Source organism: Cinclus cinclus, chromosome 4, assembly GCF_963662255.1.
Source record: "Cinclus cinclus chromosome 4, bCinCin1.1, whole genome shotgun sequence".
Taxonomy (NCBI): domain Eukaryota; kingdom Metazoa; phylum Chordata; class Aves; order Passeriformes; family Cinclidae; genus Cinclus; species Cinclus cinclus.
This window is the reverse complement of record NC_085049.1, coordinates 26,730,751-26,750,856: the sequence shown is the minus strand read 5'-3', so window position 1 is coordinate 26,750,856 and position 20,106 is coordinate 26,730,751. Positions and strand designations below refer to the sequence as shown.

General features: G+C 43.9%; 2 protein-coding genes across 2 annotated transcripts; one reads left to right on the top strand and one right to left on the bottom strand.

Moving 5' to 3' along the window:
* Positions 1-3,312: 3,312 nt before the first annotated feature.
* On the top strand, positions 3,313-9,128 carry LOC134042988 (C-type lectin domain family 2 member L-like). Its single transcript, XM_062490956.1, has 5 exons — positions 3,313-3,484; positions 4,140-4,223; positions 4,985-5,169; positions 5,879-5,979; positions 7,582-9,128. Exons 1-5 carry the CDS (start codon positions 3,451-3,453, stop codon positions 7,697-7,699), a joined length of 522 nt encoding a protein of 173 aa, XP_062346940.1. The 5' UTR covers positions 3,313-3,450; the 3' UTR covers positions 7,700-9,128.
* Positions 9,129-11,291: 2,163 nt separating this feature from the next.
* On the bottom strand, positions 11,292-18,867 carry LOC134042987 (killer cell lectin-like receptor subfamily F member 1). Its single transcript, XM_062490955.1, has 7 exons — positions 18,699-18,867; positions 15,064-15,141; positions 13,843-13,941; positions 13,109-13,249; positions 12,599-12,750; positions 12,033-12,145; positions 11,292-11,424 (listed from the first exon to the last, which is right to left on the bottom strand). Exons 1-7 carry the CDS (start codon positions 18,778-18,780, stop codon positions 11,292-11,294), a joined length of 798 nt encoding a protein of 265 aa, XP_062346939.1. The 5' UTR covers positions 18,781-18,867.
* Positions 18,868-20,106: the final 1,239 nt, after the last annotated feature.

Sequence of the window (20,106 nt, the reverse complement as noted above, 5' to 3'; positions counted from 1 at the left end):
ACTGGCTCCATTAGTGACCTTTATCAAGGAGAACCTGTGACAGGGACACCTCCAAGAGCTGATAATCAGGGCTTGTCCTATTTCTATGTCTCAAGCCACCTGTGGAATTCAGGATATGCTTGGTGGAAAAAATGCTCTGAGTATCTTGGCAAAAATCACAATCAAGGGATTTTGATTTTATTTTAGGAGAAAAAAGTGAGTGAAGGCAAGGCTCTTAAAAGAAACCACCTCAAGCCATTAAAAAGCCCAGAAGCTGTTGCATAGAAGTAACTAAGCAGAGACAGATATGAATAGACATTTCAGAGACAAGTGATATTTTATGAAAACAAAAGAAGTTCATGCAATATTGCACATGGAAACAATTTTATCTGGTTCTAAATGACAAATGTACCAATACAAGAAAAGGACCTCACTGCCAAATGGGCAGTTCAGGGAGGATGCACTGCCAATGCAGATTTGCTGTCAGAACAGCAGACAGGGCTCAGGACACACAAAGAACACCTTAAAGGTAGCACAGATAGTGTGACAGAGCTTGCAGCAATCACTGGCAGATTGGTTTCCTTTTAAGGATACACTGGACTTTCTGGAACTGTTTATGGTTTGTAGCTGCAAAGGCTTCAAACGGCGACTTTCCTAGGTGCTAAGTGTGATGTTTGCTCTGTGTGAGTCACAAATTATCTAGAATGAAATTCTGTTCTTTCTTGGGAAGTGGCCCATGGGAATCTCATGGGGTTTAACAGGACCAAGTGCTGGTGCTGCCCCTGGGTCAGGACAGCCCCTGGGATCAATCCAGGCTGGGGATGAGCAGAGGGAGCAGCCCTGGCAGAAGGACTTGGTGCTGCGGGTGAGAGCTGGCCCTGCCCCAGCCCAGAACCCCCCTGTGCTGGGCTGCACCCAGAGCCCCAGGGCAGCAGGGGAGGGGGGATTCTGCCCCTCTCTGCTGAGACCCCCCTGCAGGGCTGCATCCAGCTCTGGGATCCCAGCACAGGAAGGACAGGGAGCTGCTGGAGCCAGCCCAGAGCAGGGACACCAAAGGATCAGAGGGATGGAGCAGCTCTGCTGGGAGGAAAGGCTGAGGGAATTGGGATTGTTCAGCCTGGACAGGAGAAGGCTTTGGGGTGACCTCACTGTGGCCTTCCAGTGCCTGAAGGGAGCTTATAAAAAAAGAGAGAGAGTGATTTTTTACATGAGCAGATAGTGACAGGACAAGAGTGAACAGTTTTGAACCAGAAGAGAAAAGATTTAGAGCAGATATTAGGAAAAAGTTCTATACTCAGGGGGTGCTGAGGCCCTGGCACAGGTTGCATAGAAAAGCTGTGGTTGCCCCATCCCTGCAAGTGTCCAATGCTGGATGGGGCTCTGAGCAACTGGGATAGTGGAAGGTGTCCCTGCCCATGGAAAAGGGGTTGGAATTAGATAAAGTCTATTCCAATCCATTCCATGATGCTATGATCAGTGAGTGATAAAAGGTAATCAAAGTTCATGTGGGGTCGCAGCAGGCAGGAGGCAGCACCACAGGATCCAACTCTTGACTTTTCTAGTCAGTCCCATGAGAGCCCTCTTGTAAAATGCCATGCTTTGTCCTTAGAATCTTTGCATTCTTCTCCTTACATCATGGCAATATTTTAAAGTAATTTTCCAGTGATAAAGTTTGGAGGGTGTTTCTGCCTTTAGCCTTGAAAAAATTCCTATCTTGATTGTCAACTTTCATTTTAGGAATTGCTTGGAGTCTTCTTAGCCAAAATGATCAGGGAATGTGAAAGTGATGGTGAGTGTCTCAGTTACAAGCATCTGGGGTTAATAACAGTAGTTTTGGAGTTTCAGATGATTCACAGCTATTCAACATGCTATGTTGACAGCATTTCTCAGGGCTTTCTGCCTGCCTGGAGAATCTCCTGCAGGTGTGAGAATTACCTTCTGTACTTGTGGGTGAGTATGAAGAGAGCACTCACTTCTGAATGCTCTGTGGTTAAAAGCCACAGTGCTATTTTTGACCTCAGTGACAGGCAGGACTGAATGGCAGGGGCCCAAGCCACTCCTTCAGAGTGAATAAATGCTGAATAAGCTGTTCTTAGAATGCCAGCTGTGCACACACCCGTGTTCAAATGTCTCCTTGTATGCAAAACATGCTTGATATCCAGCAGGTACTGAACCTCTCTGCTGCCCTAATTCCACACCCCACTCTCATCCCCTCCTCTGGATTCATGTCATGCAAAACCTCTGGAAAAGTCTCCAGCTTGTGCTCTCTGGACCCATCACCTGTTCCCTCTCCTTGGGATCCTCAGTTCCCTAACCTTCCTAAAGCCAACATGCCTTAAGTCTTGTCACAGATATCTTTCGGATTCTTCTTCATCCTTTTATCTTTTATTTTCTTCTCCAGTGCCTTCCTGGGAATTTTGACAAGTCCAGCTCTCCCAGTTCAGTGCTTAAATAAACACCTGCTGCAGGCAAAGGCTAAAATCAACTGCAATTCAAATTACAGTTATGGAAGTATTAAGTTTATATGATTCTTTATCAACTGTAACCATAAACACCTGGAGATGATTTTCAGCAACTCACCGCTGCTCAGAATCCTTGACAATGAAAGCAATTGGAGACTGCAGAGAAAGCTTAAAGTGTAACCCTGCATTCCTATGGCTTTCTGTTTGAAGTTTCCTGCCCAGGTACAGAAGGATGCTTATTTTGGATAAAGCACTGCTGAGTTCCTCAGCAGCCTCACACAGAGCCCACATGATGACTTGGAGAGAGAGAGCTGTGCTCCTCAGGCTGTTTGAACACGCAACACAGCCGGAATCTGTTGTAAGTACAGCAGTTACTGGGCAAAACCACCAGATGAAATGGATGATATAAATCTGGCCCTGTCTTTCAAGCAATGTTGAAATTTCTATTGCACCTTCATCCCCATAGCTGGCAAGCAAGCATCATCAGGCTTTATGCTCTTCTAAATAAAGCAAATCACTGGCCAGGTTTTCCAAAGAGGTTTAAGTAATCAACGTTTAAATACTTGATTTTACTCTCCTCCTCTGTACAAAAGAAGAAAATAAATATGAACTAAACAAAATTGGGGGGGACAAAAACACCCGAAAAAAACCAAAACCAAATAAAAACCCCCATCAGACAAAACCAAACCAAACCAGAGCCTTCTCTCTTTGTGTTAGTTCCTGGAATTTGCTGATGTCAGAGTATCCAGCGAGATCTTGCAGGAGCCGACTTCTCCTTGAAAGCGTCCCCATTTCCTATTTCTCCGGAGTCGCGGAGTGACTGCTCCCGGCGCGGACCCCGCTCGGCACCGAGCCCACGCTCCGTGGCCATGCCCCTGGGGGCCGGCGCATCCCGGGACCGGCAGCGGGGCCGGGATCCAGGGGATCGGGGCCGGCATCCAGGGGAGCGGCTGCGCTCGGTGCGGCCCCAGCACGGCCCGGCCGCTCCGGCCCCGTCAGCTCCACGCCCATGGAGGGACGCGGCACGGCTCGCCACAGCAAAGGTGACACCGAGGCGGGGAACACCGAGGGGCCGCGCCGGGATGCGGGGGGGAATCCCGGACATCCCTCCGGAGCTGGGGCTGAGCCGCGGAGCCGGCACCGGGAGCGCGTCCCTGGGCGTGGGGAGCCGGGGATGCCGCCCGGGAGCCGCCGCAGCGCTGGGAACGCTCCGTGCTGGCAGCGGAGCGACTGCCGGGAGAGGGGACCCCGGGAGAGGAGCCTCCCGGGACACCTCGTCCCCGCTGCTGCCCCACGAGCCGGATACACGGCAGTGGCAGGGCTGTGTGTGCTTCCGAAGCCCTGGAGGCGACGGGAACAAAAGGATACTAAAAAGCTGTGGCTGTGGGCTAAGGCTGGATATTTCTCAAGAGGAGATTTGGGCTCCAGAACCTATGGCTTTTCTTATTTCACTTATCCATGCCAAGTTTAGGAACCCGGTCAGTATCAAACTTACTGTCCGCCCATGTTCGATCACTTTAAGTTCTGGATGATGTGACTAAAATTTACATTAACTCAGAGTTCTTCTTAGCTGAGTAGCCTTGTGAAGATAAGTTAAATGTCTCTGCACCCAGCCTGGGGCTGTGCTCTCCTGTCAGCTGGTTCTTATTTGGTGTTTGGATTGTTTTGTTTTTTAATTCCCTACATTTATTTTTTCAGGTCTATTCTCAAATATCTGGCTGTGGCGAGCTGTTGCTGGGGTCCTTACTGCTGCTGTCATTTTGATTTCATGTATTCAATTTGGTAAGTAAGCAATTTTAAAAGAAACTATAATTAGCAATAGAAATTACCAGAGTTTGGGGTTCTGTATTCACAGGGTGGTTAGACTCTGGCACAGGCTGCCTGGAGAAGCTGTGGCTGCCCCATCCCTGGAAGTGTCCATGGCCAGGTTACAACAACCAGGTCTGGTGGAATCTGTCCCTGCCCGTGGCAGGGGCATGGAACAAAATGATCCTTGAAGTCACTTTCAACCCAAACCACTCTGTAATTCTGTGTGAATCTGTGATTTCTGTTTGAAATTGTGAGCCAGTGCTGCAGAAACAACTCCACATGCTTCAGTGGAGTAAGGGAGGGCTCGGTTCAGTCTTAGTGTACTTGTGGTATCAGGTTTATCACATCACTGTTGGTCTTCAAGAAAAATAACAGCAGGAAGATTGTCCTACCAATCTGCAGTCCTTCAAAAATGACACTATAATAAACAAAGTTATTAATTCAGCTGTGAGGAAGCAACATTTACAAAAACTGGAGTTGTTGGAATTTTTAAGCTGTGGAAGTCACCTTCTCAGCTGCTTCTAAAAATGTGTCCCTGGCCACCCTTTTAAGGATATTTCAAGAGGCAGAAGGCTACAGGATCGAGAAAATATCATTAGTTTACAATAATTATTTCAGCTGGGCAGGAGTAACAGTGCTGTGGCTAGGCTGGGATTACTTTAGATGATGTGGTCAGAAAGTGAAACCTTTCCCAGCTGGAAGAAATGCGTAGATTGTTTTTTGTCTTTTCCCAGTAAACCCTTCTCTGGCCAAAGACCTTCCTGTGTGCCTTCCCCGGGAGCTGTGTCCATCAGGCTGGCTGTACTTCCAGAGGAAGTGTTACTACCTCTCAGAGAGTGAAGCTGCCTGGAACTCCAGCCAGAGCCACTGCTCTTTCCACAATGCTTCCCTCCTGGTCATTGAAAATCATCAGGAGCTGGTAAGGGAACCAAAGGGGGATCCTGTTTCCCCCCCCCCCAGTTCGCTTCCAGGGAACCACTTTTCCAGCCTCCTCAGATGAACAGTTAGGAAGCTGATGTAAGACCACAATGAGTCACAGCCCGCAGAAAACTTTGTGCCTCCTCTCCCTGAAAACAGGAAACGTCAGTTTGAGCAGTTGATGTTTTAGAAAATATCTTGAGTGCTTGTCTGAATTAAATTTGGTGCTGCTCATAGCTATAAATACTCATATTGAAGGCTTCTATCAGGGTAAACACTGTTACATGTCATTTATCTTTAATTAAACAACTGTTTTCTCATATTGTGGCAGGTTAATGACACACAAGTTGGTTAATATGTTAATTGTGACCTTTGCAATTAGGAAATAGTCCCCCAAAGTGCAGCTGGGAGCATTTTTTTCTATATTATACCACAATATTAGGAAAGACTCCACCCTGCACAAAGGCCTAGAATATATTCTTCTGTATGTGTTCCAGACTGATAGCAGACCTTGATATTTTAAAATAGCCTCTCTCTAGGTCAGTCAACCCTATCCCAGTCAGCAGTCTCTGTGTATTTAGGTTTTAATATTGTTTCTTCTGTAGGAAAGGCTAGATTGTTGTTTTGCTTTTGCCCTGGATCAAAGACTTCATATTTTGATAGCTGGACTGAACATGTAGAACTTTTCTCATGTGGGTTTATTCCTACAGAGGTTTATGATGAAGATAACAAAGCAAGACCCATGGATTGGACTCTATAAAAGAAATGAGGAGTTCTTTTGGGTAAATGGAAAAGCATTAGACAATGAACTGTAAGTTGATGTGGAGGGGTTTTGCTGATGATATTCAATTATAGGGGAGTAAGAAAAATAATACAGAAATAGTCACTTGTAGGAAATATCTGGTGTTATGTTGGAGGGATGATTATGGAGAGGGTATGGAATGAAATGAAGATTTCACAAGGCGTTGTTAAAATTGTGGCAGGTGAAAGTTAGGGGATCAATTTATAATGTTAAGAAGCAGCATGAGGCAGGCTCATTGTAACAGATATTAGAGAAAGTGAAAGTTAAAACAAGAGACATCAATGTACCAAAGCAATGGGGGGAGGAAGGGAAGATTACAGTAACACAAATTCCTCATTATAGAATGTATTTTGCAAAAATACAAACCTGCATGTAAGCTGTGTGAGACTTGTAGCAAAGAGATTTGGGAGACATATTTTCATTTTCATAGAATGTACCTCTGAAAGAGGCTGCTGAAGGGAAAGGAAGATGTGAATTTATGCTGCATGAGCTGCTCTGTGGCAGAGGCCCTGTGTTCTGTGCCACCAGTGCCAAGTGTGGGGCACTTTGCTCCTCTCCCTGGCAGCCATCCCATCTCCTCAGAGGCTGCTGCAGCTCATCATGGAGCAGCTGCTGGCAGGAGCTGGCAAAATTACCATTGATAGGCATAAGCACTGAGATTTCATAAATCTGAAATTACCTTAAAGGGTGGAAAAATTAAGTATCTGTGGCATTACTGGTGATGTGTGACTATACTCACTTCATCCCCAAGCACTGAAGGCTTGATCTGACAAAGGCATTTAATGTGAGATGTGAGGAACACGTGGGCACCTCTAATTAAAAACTGCAGTCCTTCCCACTCTTTTATCTCCTGTCTGCAATACAAACATCCACTGATGCTTTCATTTTCAGTGAGGTTCTTCCCATTCTTAGACTTCTGCCTCGCTGCCTGCCTCAAACTGCCCCGCCTGAAGGTGAGGCCAAACACCTTGATATCTAAGCTCAGGTGTTACTGCACTGGTGGGGATTTGTCTCTTGGCTTTTCCAGAGACCATTCCAGTTTGTTTGGCCTATCCACAGAACTTTATAGCACTTTGTTTGAAAGCAGAGCTGCTGCTACCTCTTATGTAGGGACACCTATGGTGTGGAAACTGAGGTTTTCTCCTTGGTTTCCCCCCACCCCCTTAGCTGTGGTACTTTTTGGGTTCTGAGGAAGGGAGAAATGAGAGGTACATTTGCTTCACAGCTTCTGCTGAAACCTTTTAGCTGTATAGGAGGATGTGGAAGTGGAAGGTGGTGGTGCCAATCTTGATGGCACAACATCCCTGAGAAGAGCAAACCTGAGTTTCAGTCTCTGCTCTAAGGGTGTATTTCACCTAAGTGACCACTAAACGAGATGCAGGAGTACTACAAGTCCTCGATTTTGTATTCTGGGCACAAGATACCATTAAGAAAAGACAATCTCCATGGCGTTCTCTTCAAGGCACAAAACATCATCCTCCTGTGGTGCCTTGCCTGAGATAAATCAGGCTTTCTTCAAAGAGAACCTGAGATGCCCATAGCTGCCTGTGCTCTATTGAAGTATTTCATTGTGGGTGTCCAAGTAATCCCGTCTCCCCTTCTCCCTGACAGGTTTGAAGTAAAAGGCTCTGGAAGCTGTGCCTATCTGGAATCCAAAGGAGTCTCAGTCTCAGGATGTTATTTAACCAGGAAATGGGTCTGTAGCCTGAATATCGACTCAGCACAATAAAGGTGGACAAAGCCACCACCCCTGACACTCAGAGCTCTGCTATGCCTGCACAGGCTATGTCTATACTTTGGGACCTGGGAATGTGTCCCAGCTCCTACCTGCAGGTGAATGACTTTTCTTGGTAGCCAGAATTCTCCACCCAAGGAGGAAGGCTTTAAAGATACCATTTAAAATGCTCTCTTCAGCAACTTGATAAGTCATTTCCTTGCCCCATTTTTCTAGCTATTTCCCAACTGTAGCTTCTTTTTGTTATGCCATCAGTGTTTTTTCAATTTACTCTTCTCTTGTAGGAGCAGCTGCTCTTTCTTTCCCTTTTGGGTGTGCAGTTGGAGGTTTTTGTTCTGCTTTTCCTTTTGCCAGGCTCTGTGTGCAGGGATGGGTGGTGAAATGGGTCTGTCTGGAGGGCTGCCAGTGCCTCGTGGATACAGGGCAATGCAGAAGTGAACACTGTTGTTTCAGACAGGATCACAGCAAATTCCTCTCTTTCCATTTGATGGGATGCACCTTGCATCGTATTCCATGTTTTGTCAATGTTATATTACTTTAATTTTGTTAAATCCTGGTGATAACACTGTCAAGCTGACTTGTGTAGCTGCACTGCATCTGAAGTTATTCTCACAGCACTTTCTTTAGCCAAAAGAAGCTCACAATAGATAAGAATGTTTATTTACCTGAGCATCTGCACTGATGGTGGGGGCAGAAGTGTTGGAAGAGTGACACTGAAGCCACAGGCATTAATGTGTAAAGGTAGAAATAATCATTGGTGCAAGGAGGCAAAATCAGTAGAAGGGAATGAGAGAATTAACATCAAAGGATGTTTCTCTTTGTTTTCCTCATGCCCTGTGCCTGTCATGGTGTGAGGCTTCTGAGCAAGGGGGGCATTTCCAGATGGACAGTCAGTGTTTCCTTGTGTGGGTCGCATTTTCAGCAGCAGCCTCCAGTGCTCTTGGATTGCTGGGAGCCTGAACAGAATTAGGGCACAAACCCTCTGATTGTCTGAGTCCCACGCATGTCTAGCAGGTTATCCAAAGATTAAAAGTGTCATTTGACCCAGAGGAAGCAAATTTTCCTGGGAGGAATATAACTATCAAGTTTCTAGAGAAGGAAGAATGGGAAGTTCACCTTTATTTTCTGTGGCAGAAGGACTTGACTGTAGCAGGACCATGCACATGGATACACAAGACACACTGTCAGCAACTTGTGACTTTCAGATGTTTATTTAAATATAATCACTAATTTTACTGGATTACACTTTTCTTAATTGCTTGTATTCTTTATAGGCACAGTAACAGTACTCTACAGTATGAAAAGTCTGATTAAGTATTAATTTATATGTTGGGGGAAGAGTGTTATACTGCAATGTTTTTAAATTAACCTGATTCTGAAGGATATGGTATGTGCAATAGTCCTGAAAAGATACTTAATAAATTTCTTCACAGACCCCCTGAATTACAGTGGCTTGTATCTTAATGTTGGGACATTTAAAGTATTTTTTATCTCGGGCACCATTTTGGTGAAAAAAGATCTGAAGCGAAGTAAAATATTCAGGTTTTGAACATGAAAAAAATCTTTAATCATAATGTTGGTGTTGACATGGAACAGGACATTTGATCAAAAAAATAATGTTTTTCCCTTTCTAACACGTCATAATGTGTCAGACTTTTAACAAAGGGTTACAGTGAAAGCTATTCTGGAATCTGACTCCTCAGAGATGCAATGAACATCTTCTTTGGTGATGTTAAGAAAAGAAGGGTCAAGCTGCAAACTCTGCTAACTTGTTTTACTCAGAGTGGAGTTTGATGAAGTACTTAAATGATAATTTATTTTTCTTTTTTCTTTTTAAATAAGTCCTTAAATTGTAGGTAAGAGCTTCAGTAAGGCCCTGCAAAAACTTGCTTAATTACATGAATAACAGCAAGTAGGCCCAAATAGTAGATGTTTCAAGAATATTGTTAAAACCTACACACCACAACTAATTCGAGAGAAGCCAGCATGAAGGAGTTAGTTTTTCTTGTTAAATTCAGCATGAATCAAGAAAGATCTGCCATAAAACCAGCAATTGTCAACTCCACTATATGGAGAAGGGTGTGCTGTGAGTACCCTGAAGTGAAAATTTCTCAGCAGTGAGAAATTATCTCTCTATAAAGCATATATTATATAGGTATAGATGATAATCTTACTCATTTCAGACTCTCTCCTTTTCTTTGCTTCTCTGTCTAGAGCAAGAAAACCAACCCCCTTCCCCCACATGTTGTGCTGAGTTTGGGGGATTTTTGTTGTTTCCTCTTACATAACAACAGTTTCTCATGAGTCTTGAGCTGCTGATGCTGCATTCTGCAGGGTAAATCTGTGTTGAGATTTTTTTGTTGTTGCTGTTTGAAGGGAAGTCCCTGAGGGTACAGCTCACTTTTTAATCTGCACCCCTAAAGTGCTGGACATTATCCTCCCCAGGCATGCACAGGTGTGGAAAAACATCTCTGTGAAACTGCAGCTGCCTTTATTTTTGTGCATCACAGCAAAGATGAGGTAAAAGCTCAACATCTCAAAAGCCATGTTAGACTCGTTTCTCTTTCTCATTGCTATAGGGACTTAAATTCCAGTTGGTGCCATTTTTGTTAGAGTAGCACCTTCAATTCATGACATTTCTTCATTTTTGTCAAATATGTGAATCTAATAAAGGCACTAGGTCAGACTGCTCTTAGCACTTCTGTGTTCTAGACCCAGAAATAGCATTTATTCATGACACTTCAATGCCTAAGTAATGTATTTATTGAGTGTGTTCCCAGGCATTAATTTCACCACTCTTTGGTCTTGGTACCTCATCACACCATAGCTGTGATTGGAATTTACAATGCAAAGGGGATTTACAATACAAAGGGATTTACAATACAAAATATAGGTGGAGAGAAAGGTTATCACCTTTTATTTCCTTGCCCTGCAATGTTGTCTTACAGTCCAAGCCCCTTCCCTAGTTAATCCCTTCAGATTCCAAGGCTCAGCACCAGAAGAAGATGGGAGCAATCAGCACATTAACCACAAGTGTTAAAAGTCACTCCATGCCTGGTGTGCTATTTACATCCAGTAGCTGTGCAGCAGCTTTGAATAAGACACTGTCCAATAAATGCATTTTTCCAACCCTCAAGTGGCTTCTGTGAGTCACAACTACAACCCCAAGGAGGAGGAAAAAACAAAACAAAACACAAACTTCAGGAAACACTAAAATCCTGAAACTCAAATAAGAAGTCCCCAGCTCAGAAGCTGCCTGAGAGCAGCGGTGACAGCAGTAGGGCCAGCACACCCTTCATCCCCACAAGGGCCGTAATTCCTGCACATCACACAGGTCACCTGCACAGTACTCCTCCTCTAACCTTCCTGAGACAGCTGCTGCCAAAATCTGTCTGTGTGAAGGCTCAGCACCCCAAAATCCTCATATGCCAGCTTGCAGTCCTGTCTTCTGACTTCTTAGAGAGCACAGCACAGCCAAATGCAAATTTCCCTGCAAGTCTGATAAGAATTATTTACATCACAAATTGGTTTGTCTGTAAAATGGGTCTTCTGGCAAGAAACTCTGCCTGTTGTGTGGAAATGTGACTCAGAGCACCAGCAAAGTTGCGTTCTTCTTACAGATCCACTTCTTTAATGTCTGGCAGTTGTCTGCCTGGATTACGTTTTTCCATCTGTAAACAGCACAGTTCTTGTCAGCTTCAATGGTTTTTAGAGCTGTCCTGCTGAGAGACCAAAAGGAATGCAGCGGGTTGCTGGGTTAGCACTGGTTAAAAATCCTGGTGGTGCTCGGAGTGAGAGGGTTGGATGATGCCCACTCAATCACCCCCTTAAAGCACAGCAGCTGTACAGAGCTGGGTTGGGCACCCCAGCAGGGACTGCTGGCTTCTGGGGATGGATGCTTGGGATTATTAGTGTTGGAAGGATAAGGATCCTCCCCATGCAGCCACAATGCTGAAGAAAACTGCACAGATCCCACCCACAGCTATGTGACAGGCATCATCTTCAACACAGGTAGGCAGCACATGGTCTATAAAGTGAGAGAGTTTGTTGGCAGGGATTTCAGCAGAGTGTGTAATAGTATCTCTGCATTAATAAATATATGAGCTATGGCTGTGGTTGGTCCTGGAGGCAGAAATCAGTTTCCAAAAGTGCCCAGCAGGAACCTATTGACCTGGAACTGGCCATGAAATAGACTCTGGATATCTATCTGAGGCTACAGGGTTAGATCTGTGCTTTGGGTAATTAGCTCAGATTGAGAATTGTATTTCCAAGCAGGGATACCACACTTTGCTTTTCCCAAAGACATCCTCCCTCCACAAATAATCACCTCTTTTCTTTTACTCTGTGATCTTCCACTGAACTCCATGTTTTCTCCATGTCTTCAGTATCCAAACCAATCCAGATATATTTGGTATCTTTGTCTTTGTTGTCTATAAATTCCTGTGGAATGATTAGAAGGATGTTACCTGACAGAAGAGCTTTCCTTCTGTGCCCAGGTCACAGTCCTGGCTCATGCACAGCTTTTATTTCCTCTTGAATAGCAAGGACAGGGATGCAGCCATGGCAGAGCAGCCCCTTACATCAGCCCATACACATGACCAGCCTCCTCTCTTCCCAGAGCCAAGCAGTGGAAACGAGTGGAAAGTCCTCAGCATTTCTCCTTCCCAATCAAAACTACTCTGGCTTCCACACTTGGCACCTCTTGTGCTTCTCCTCTTCAGCTCTGCTCTGCTGACATTCCCAAACCCAGCTCCTGGGCAGGGAGAGTCAGATCCTTTCCCTGATGGGGCTCATGCTTGTCTGTCATGTACTCTTGATATCCAGGCCATTTTGTCTTTGAGAAATATTTAGCTGAGGCCTGTGACATGCTTTTAGGGCTGCTGCAAGACTCACCATCTCAACTTCATCCTCAATGACAAGCAGCTGGGATTTCCTGGCCAGGCAGTTTTTCTGGCTGTCCTCCCAGCTCCTGGTCTCCTCGGAGAAGAAGTAACATCTGCCCCTGTGCAGCTGCCACCCGGGGGGACACAGTTCACATGTTGTCCCTGTGGGTGGACAGGGGGAACCTTTAGCTCCTACAATGGATGGAATTCCTCCCCCTGTTTATGAACCATTGTATATAAAGTGTTCTCTGGGACAAGAGTAGGATATATAGCATTTCTGACCGCAGCTCCTGGCTGAAATAAATGTAATGAAAATACTGGAAACTTTATACCAAAAGAGGAGCAAGATTATCATGATTAAAATGTTAGTTTAGAATTGGTTATCACTGCTCTGCAGGAACACCATGCTTCATGGGTAGCATCAGTGAGTCCCCATAAACTGCAGGGTGTCAGAGAAATGGGAACAGATGCAACACGACACCACATGTCCTCTATGCTGGAAAGGACTATTGTGCCTCACCCTGTCCATCTTCACACAGCTCGTCCATGAGCCATTTCAGGAGCACTGGTGGGACGGTCTTCTCTGAAGAAATGTCACTGCTGCTGCTATTCAGACCATACTGGGGCAAACTCTCTGATTTTCCTGCTCTGCCCCTCAAAACTTGAACAGCCCAAAGCCAAAAGAAATAATAAAACAAAAGAGAGAGGTCACAGTTAACAACAAGGATAAGGAAATGCAGTCTTTGTACCCAGATCTGTACTGTGAATGTGAGGATGTCTCTGTGTACATTGCCTGGTATAGACACAGCTATGAGCAAACTCAGTGAATAAAGCTCTTCTGAGAAGATGTCCATGGAATGGCCTGGCTTGGAAAGACTTTAAAGATCATTTCATTCCAAGCCCCTGCTATGGTCAGGGACACCTTCCACTATCCCAGGTTACTCAGAGCCCCATCCAACCTGGCTTTGGACACTGCCAGGGATGGGGCAGCCGCAGCTTCTCTGGACAACCTGTGCCAGGGCCACACCACCTTCACAGGGAAGTTTCTTCCCAATATCCAATCTAAATCTTCTTTCTGTCAGTGTGAAGCCATCCCCCCCATTCTGTCACTCCAGACCCTTGTAAAGAGTCTCTCATTTCCTGTAATGGTTGACATCTTCTAGTGTGACACTAAGGGAATTTTTCTCTCAGCTCTTTCAGAGGTTTAACCATGTCTGCAATGAAGGGATGAAGGAGGAGGTAGGATCTACTCACCCTGCTTGGCTTGTATGGCCACGATTCCCAGCAGGATGAGCATGAGGACTGCCAGGACCAGTGCCACATAGAACCAGGCTGAGCACCTGTGCCGGCAGCCTGGAGGGAGACAGGAGGAAGAGCAGCTTAAGGTCCTGGCACTCTTAAAATTAACACTGGGGTAATAACAGAGAAATCATCTGCCTAAAATCAGTCTGCTGTTGGGAGGATGCAGTGGCATTTTACTTATTAAAAATCTGAATTCATTTTGCATACACAGAAGTGAAATCAAAATATTTGGTCACATAGAGCAAGTGATGGTCAACCATTACAAATTTGCCTTTTCTTCTTTGACTTATTTTTCTCAAGCATTGCCTCCTCCCACCTACCCACACACACACTGCAAGACCTTGCAGAGCAATTCAGGGAAAGTATCAAGGATGGGCTGTGGTGTCAGGAATGGCTGTGGTGTCTGTCAGGGATGGCTGTGGTGTCAGGGATGTGGGCTGTGTTCCTCCTCTTTGCTCCTGAGCGTTACTGTTCCTGTCCCACAACTCAAAGATAACTTCCATAAATGCACAGGAAAAAAAGCCCTGTACTGACATCCCCTGGAACAAGGAAGTGCATCAAAGCAAGCATCTCTCCAGCGGTTTGGCATTCACCCTTGTGTCAGAGGGAAACACTCAGGAAGCCGCAGAACCTGAGGAAGTTTGGGGTCAAGGTGCCAGTTCCACGAGACACAGATTTGCACTGCCATAACCTCTGTTTCCCTGACCTTGCCGGTATGAGATGAGCAACTGCTCCATCCTGTGGCTGCCTGACCTATCTGGTATAATGTTCTTTTTCCCTGGCAGGCAGGTCCTTCACAGGGAGGATGAGAATCACCAGGGCACTAATGGCACATAGAGAGCTGGGCATTACCCTGCTTCCAAAGCCAAATGTATCCCTGGGACTCTTCCACCATGAGGGTTCTAAAAAACCGCACAATTTTACTTTGCTTTACTACATTTTCCATGTAGAGCACAAAGGCATTTTTAGAAATTATTCTTAAAACATCCCTCAGTATTATTTTTAAAAGGAAAGTGTAAAATCTGAGAACTCAGGGGAAAAAGCAGCAGATTAAATGATAGATTAGCCCTTCTTGAGAGAATGCATATAAAGGCTCTTGATAATTGGTTTCGGTGTTGGGCAATAGGAAAAACTTACATCTATAATTAGTAACCAAACACAATTGCACAGTACCAGGAGCGGAAGTCTCTGCTCTGCTGTTCCCTTGGGGCTGGGGCTTCACATGCAGCTCAGCATATGTGATCGTGTTTCCTGTAAGGAAAGGTCAACACTGACATTTGTGGCTGTGTAAATCACCAAGTGGAGGAACAATAAAGGCTGAGCCTGTATGAAAAGGGGTGTGTGTTTCCAGGGCTGCTTGTTCAGCATTTTCCTCTTCCTAGGCAACGACACACAAGATGATGATTTACCACTTCCTCCTGCTGTCAGGCAGGAAAAGTCTCCTCCATAAGCTTTGAACTGTTGGGTGCTGTGTGGCTGGAGCAGGAGCCAGACAAACAGGCTGAAAGATGGGAAAGACCTGGACCCTATCCATGGCAAGCATCCCATCTGTTGCTAAGCCATCTCAGAAGGTACCACGGGGCTGGAGGGGCACCAGAGCCATCACTGCTTTGTGGCGCAGAGAAATGCCAAAAGGAAAACCAGCACTCAGAGAAATGCTGCTGCAGCAAGGTAATTCCTGGGGCATTCCTGACTTGTGTTTATCCCAGGGTATTTCAGGTGGTCCCTGTAGCAGCGGAGGAATGGACATCCTTTTCCAGAAGCACATTACCAGAACAAAACCAAAAATGCAGAGCTACTGGTTAGTGTTATGGAAGGTATCTGGACCTTTGGGACACTGCTTTTGGTTCCATAAACTGAGAGGTTTTATCTATCTATATCAAGAATAAGCTCCTGTGCTACCACCCTATTTTGTGACCACTGGGGCTTTTAAAAAAGAAGTGTTGTATTACATTTCACCCATAGGGAAAAACTTGCCAGAAGAACAGAGTCTCATTAGGTTGAAATGAGGCAGCATTTCATATGAGAATTGCTGAAGTATGGAGAGGTTTTTCAGTAAAAAAACTCACTGAGAACCTGATTGGCAAATAAGAGTTATTCATATAGGAGAGACAATCCATGCTTTAGAGAATCTGACCTAATACACTTGGTTGTTTGCTTTATTTCAATTTATTAGTTCAATGAACTTCAGAAAATTTGTAAATTAAATGTAATTGTTCTCAAATCAAATGCCCTAAAAGTTTTTCTTCTTAGAATGCAAATAATTTTCCAAAAACACTCAGAACTTTTAAACTTTAAAACGCACTAGCCCTGTAAATGGAGGTACTTCTAAAATAAGTACTTTAGACATTAGGTTACTATTAGTAAATAATTTCTCTCTCAAATGCACATTTATTCCTTCAAAGAATATCATTAAGTCTGTAAGAAAAAAAACTAATCCATGCAAGCTGAATACTTAAACAAAATCATTTCTTCTATTACAGTGTGTATGGGCACATGATTATTTGAATGTGAAGTCCTCAGAAGTCAGAAGGGGATTTTAAAGTACCACATAACCTTAATTATGCCGGATGCTTCCACACCCTCACCTAATTCAACAACAAGGTGGAGATCTCAGTCACTAAAACTGAAATTTCACTTCCCTGTGCCCACTTTCAGGTGCAGAAAAACATCTCTGTTTATTGGAAGCTTCTGCTTGGTCAATGTGCAGACAGAGAGTGCTCCTGGGGGATTGTCCATTAGGGAATGCTGTGCCCAGATGTGGGTCAGCACATCCCAGGGTCTGGAGAGACTCCGGGTGGACCTGGTCAACATCTGGAGCAGCCCAGGAGGTTAAGGAGGGGAACAAGGAGTTAAGGGCACAACCAATAGAAAGCTACAACTACTTGTGGGATAGTTTGTGATGGAACTGAGCTCTCCTTGGTTTGTTCTCCCAAGGAAAGTTCTGTGTAGACATGATTTATAATCAGGCAACTCTCAAGTTATCCGTGAGGGAGCTGGGACACAAAAGCTGCTGTAGTCTTCTGCTGGAAAATGGATTCCCAGGTGTATTTATCCTTGCTGGGATTTGGGAACACTTTTCTACTTTTGAACATCAGTTTTGAAGCACATGCTCAGTAAAAGCACCTGCACCTACCAAAGCCTGTGCACAGACAGTGCCATTGCTAAATCCTCCTCAACACACTCTGGCAGAGCGTCCAAGAATCCCCTCATTCTTGTTTTTCAGAGCACCTGAGTGACAGCTGAAGTCCAACTGTAAGTCCAAGCCCATTCAAATAAAATGTATTTGAGTATAATCAGACATAATAGTGGGGAAGTTGAGAAGATTAGTTAAGAGATTTTTGTCTCTGTATAATTGAGACAGGATAACACAGACTTGCAGAAATACTGGGTGGATCTCTGGTGCCCTTTTTTTAAGGAGATGGAAGCACTGGAGAATCAACAGAAGAACATCCACAAAAATGATTAGAAATTTCTGAGAAGTAAAATATTTACAGGGAAAACGGCATTGAGAAATCACTTAATTACCATGACCAGTAACTTCATGTGAGAAAATAAGAGTTAAAATCAGTTCAACAAGTTTACTAAGAGCCATCCACATATTAATGATAAATTTCACTGGAACTGGCCTGTCCAAAACTGAACTTTTCCTTTAGGCAGCATGATCAAGGAATAGTTTTGGATGCTTTATAATCAAGATTTGATGTCTGTCTCCCTTCATAAATAAGTTTTGTCACTTTGGATACTGGATAAAATTCCAGGCAAGCCCTCTTTGTGTTGCACAGGTTACAGCAGTGCAAACATTCATGGGTTCATGAACACACAGTCTAAGGTACTATTTAATGTCATATATATAATAAAGTGAACTACTTTTTATCTTTTGGTTACCAGTCTTGTAAAAATATATAAATGGTAATATTTTCTGTTATTTAAGTGCATTCAGAGCACCATCATCACTATTAATCTCCATTGTAACTAGAACATCTAAAAATGCTCTTTACACAGTGTTGTTTCCTTAAGGGATTAAATACATTAATTATAATGAAAGCATGAAAATATCCTCAGTCTGATGCCACAAGCATTTCCTATTTGCTCATAATAAGCTGTCATTCATATTAAATGTGATCCAGAATTTTCTCTAAATGCTTTAATTAATTAATTACATTTTTTCCCCAAGTAGTAGAAATTTCTCTTCTTCAGAAAATTTAGTTCAAATAATCTCCTTACCCTGAATACTGGTTTAATCCTTTGGGGTTTTTTTACAAATATATGAAGTGATCACAGATTGATAACTTGATTCTGTAAAATCACCACTGGAAAATTGAAGAGAAAAAGCAGGAAGTTTTTAGGGGACATTCAGTACTTCCTTCAGGGACAGTGACTGCACTTTTGACTGCTACTACTTTCCTGATTTACTGATTAATTTACTGCTCCTTTTCCATGAACATAACCAATGATCTGATTTGTGGGCTAGGTAGTAATTCAGTGGAGCATTGTCTTGATCATGTTACTAATTTAAAAAGAAATACTATGCTCATTATTCAACCAATGAACACTTTTTTTTTCTCATTCTGTTACTTAAAGCCTGGGACCAGACCTGAGCTGCTGCTCCTTGGTGATTGTGATTTGGGAGCAACTTGGCTGATCTGTACTGCGAGGATTTTGTTCGCTATTCCAACTTCTTGCCCTTCCCATGGCATTCTTCTAGACTTACCCGGTTTAAAATGTGAGAGAGAAAGAGAGAGAGAGCTCAAGACAGCAAGCAAGAGGTTTTACCTGGGTTTACCTGCGTGCCCAAGAGGTTTTACCTGGGTTTGATGTCCCTGGAGGAACGCATGGCCTTTCCCTTGGCAGCATCGCCACGGCGGCGTAGGTGACGTCCCCGGCCATCCGTGAGCCTGTCCCTCAGAGCTATGGAAAGAGCCTGTCCCTCAGAGCTATGGAAAGAGCCTGTCCCTCGGAGCTATGGAAAGAGCCTGTCCCTCAGAGCTATGGAAAGAGCCTGTCCCTCGGAGCTATGGAAAGAGCCTGTCCCTCAGAGCTATGGAAGAAGCAGCTCTAACACACTCATTTGCATCCTGTCTCAGCTTTGCCTGCCTCCAAAACACGCGCTCTGCTATGGCTCTGAGGAAGGCTGAGAAACACACACACAAACAAGGAAGTTACTAAGTTACTTCTTTCAGTGAAGATTTAAAGCTTGTCTTTTCTTTCTGTCTTTTCTTGCCCTTCAGAATACAGGAGAAAATGAAGATTAAAACCCATCATATTCACTACTATATAAGAAAAAATCTTGGTCAAAGCAGAGGAAATTCTCAAAAGAATGCCCAAAAATAGACTTACACAGGTATGAAAGGTTTGCTGGTTCTCACGAGAATAGAGAATACAATTTTTGTGCTGTGGCTGTTTTGTGCTCCTGTACATGATCTTACACAGCCTGTGCACCTGAAAGAAAAATAAACAAGAAATACATGTAACAGTATGTGCTGGGGTTTTGGGGTTAATGTACTGCAACCAGGCAGCTTCAAAAACATAACTCAAATTCTACCCTGCTCCACCCACAAATTACTTTAATGGTTTAACAGCTGAATTTAGGTGATATTGATGATGCATTAACATGAATTCAAAATGAAATTTTTTAAAAAAAAAGGATCAATGCTTTTTACAATAATGTTTCCATACTTTACTGTAACAGTATCTACAAGGAGCTGCTGTCCTACATTGCTTGAATTATTCCCTGCTTGAGCCAACGACTCCACAGATGGAAAACCTGAGTTGCCTTTATTACCTTAAACTCCTTTTTCTTTCATTACCCATATGTTTGCTGCAGGATATCTTGATGACAGTATTTTTGTTCTCTATTTCAGGTGAGGAGGAAGCCTCACAGATTTTAATTGAAACATAAACACCTTCTAAAACCTAAAAATACATCTAGAACCCTTGGACACAGAGTCCTGTGCATGACATTTCCTGCTAAGAGCTACACTCTTGGTTTTGTACCTTATTCCCACTTAGAAAATTTCCTCCGAGTTCAACACAGAGAAGGTCCACAAACCTACATGGGTCTGTTGAAAATAATGTCTATACAGTCTGCTTGCAGGTTTTTGTTACATTCAAAGGGACCTGAAAAAAACAGAGTTTGGGGCTGTACGTTTATATTACTGATTTTTCCCTTCCAATGCTCAACACTGGTAATGGTGTTAAGTGCAGAAACAAAAA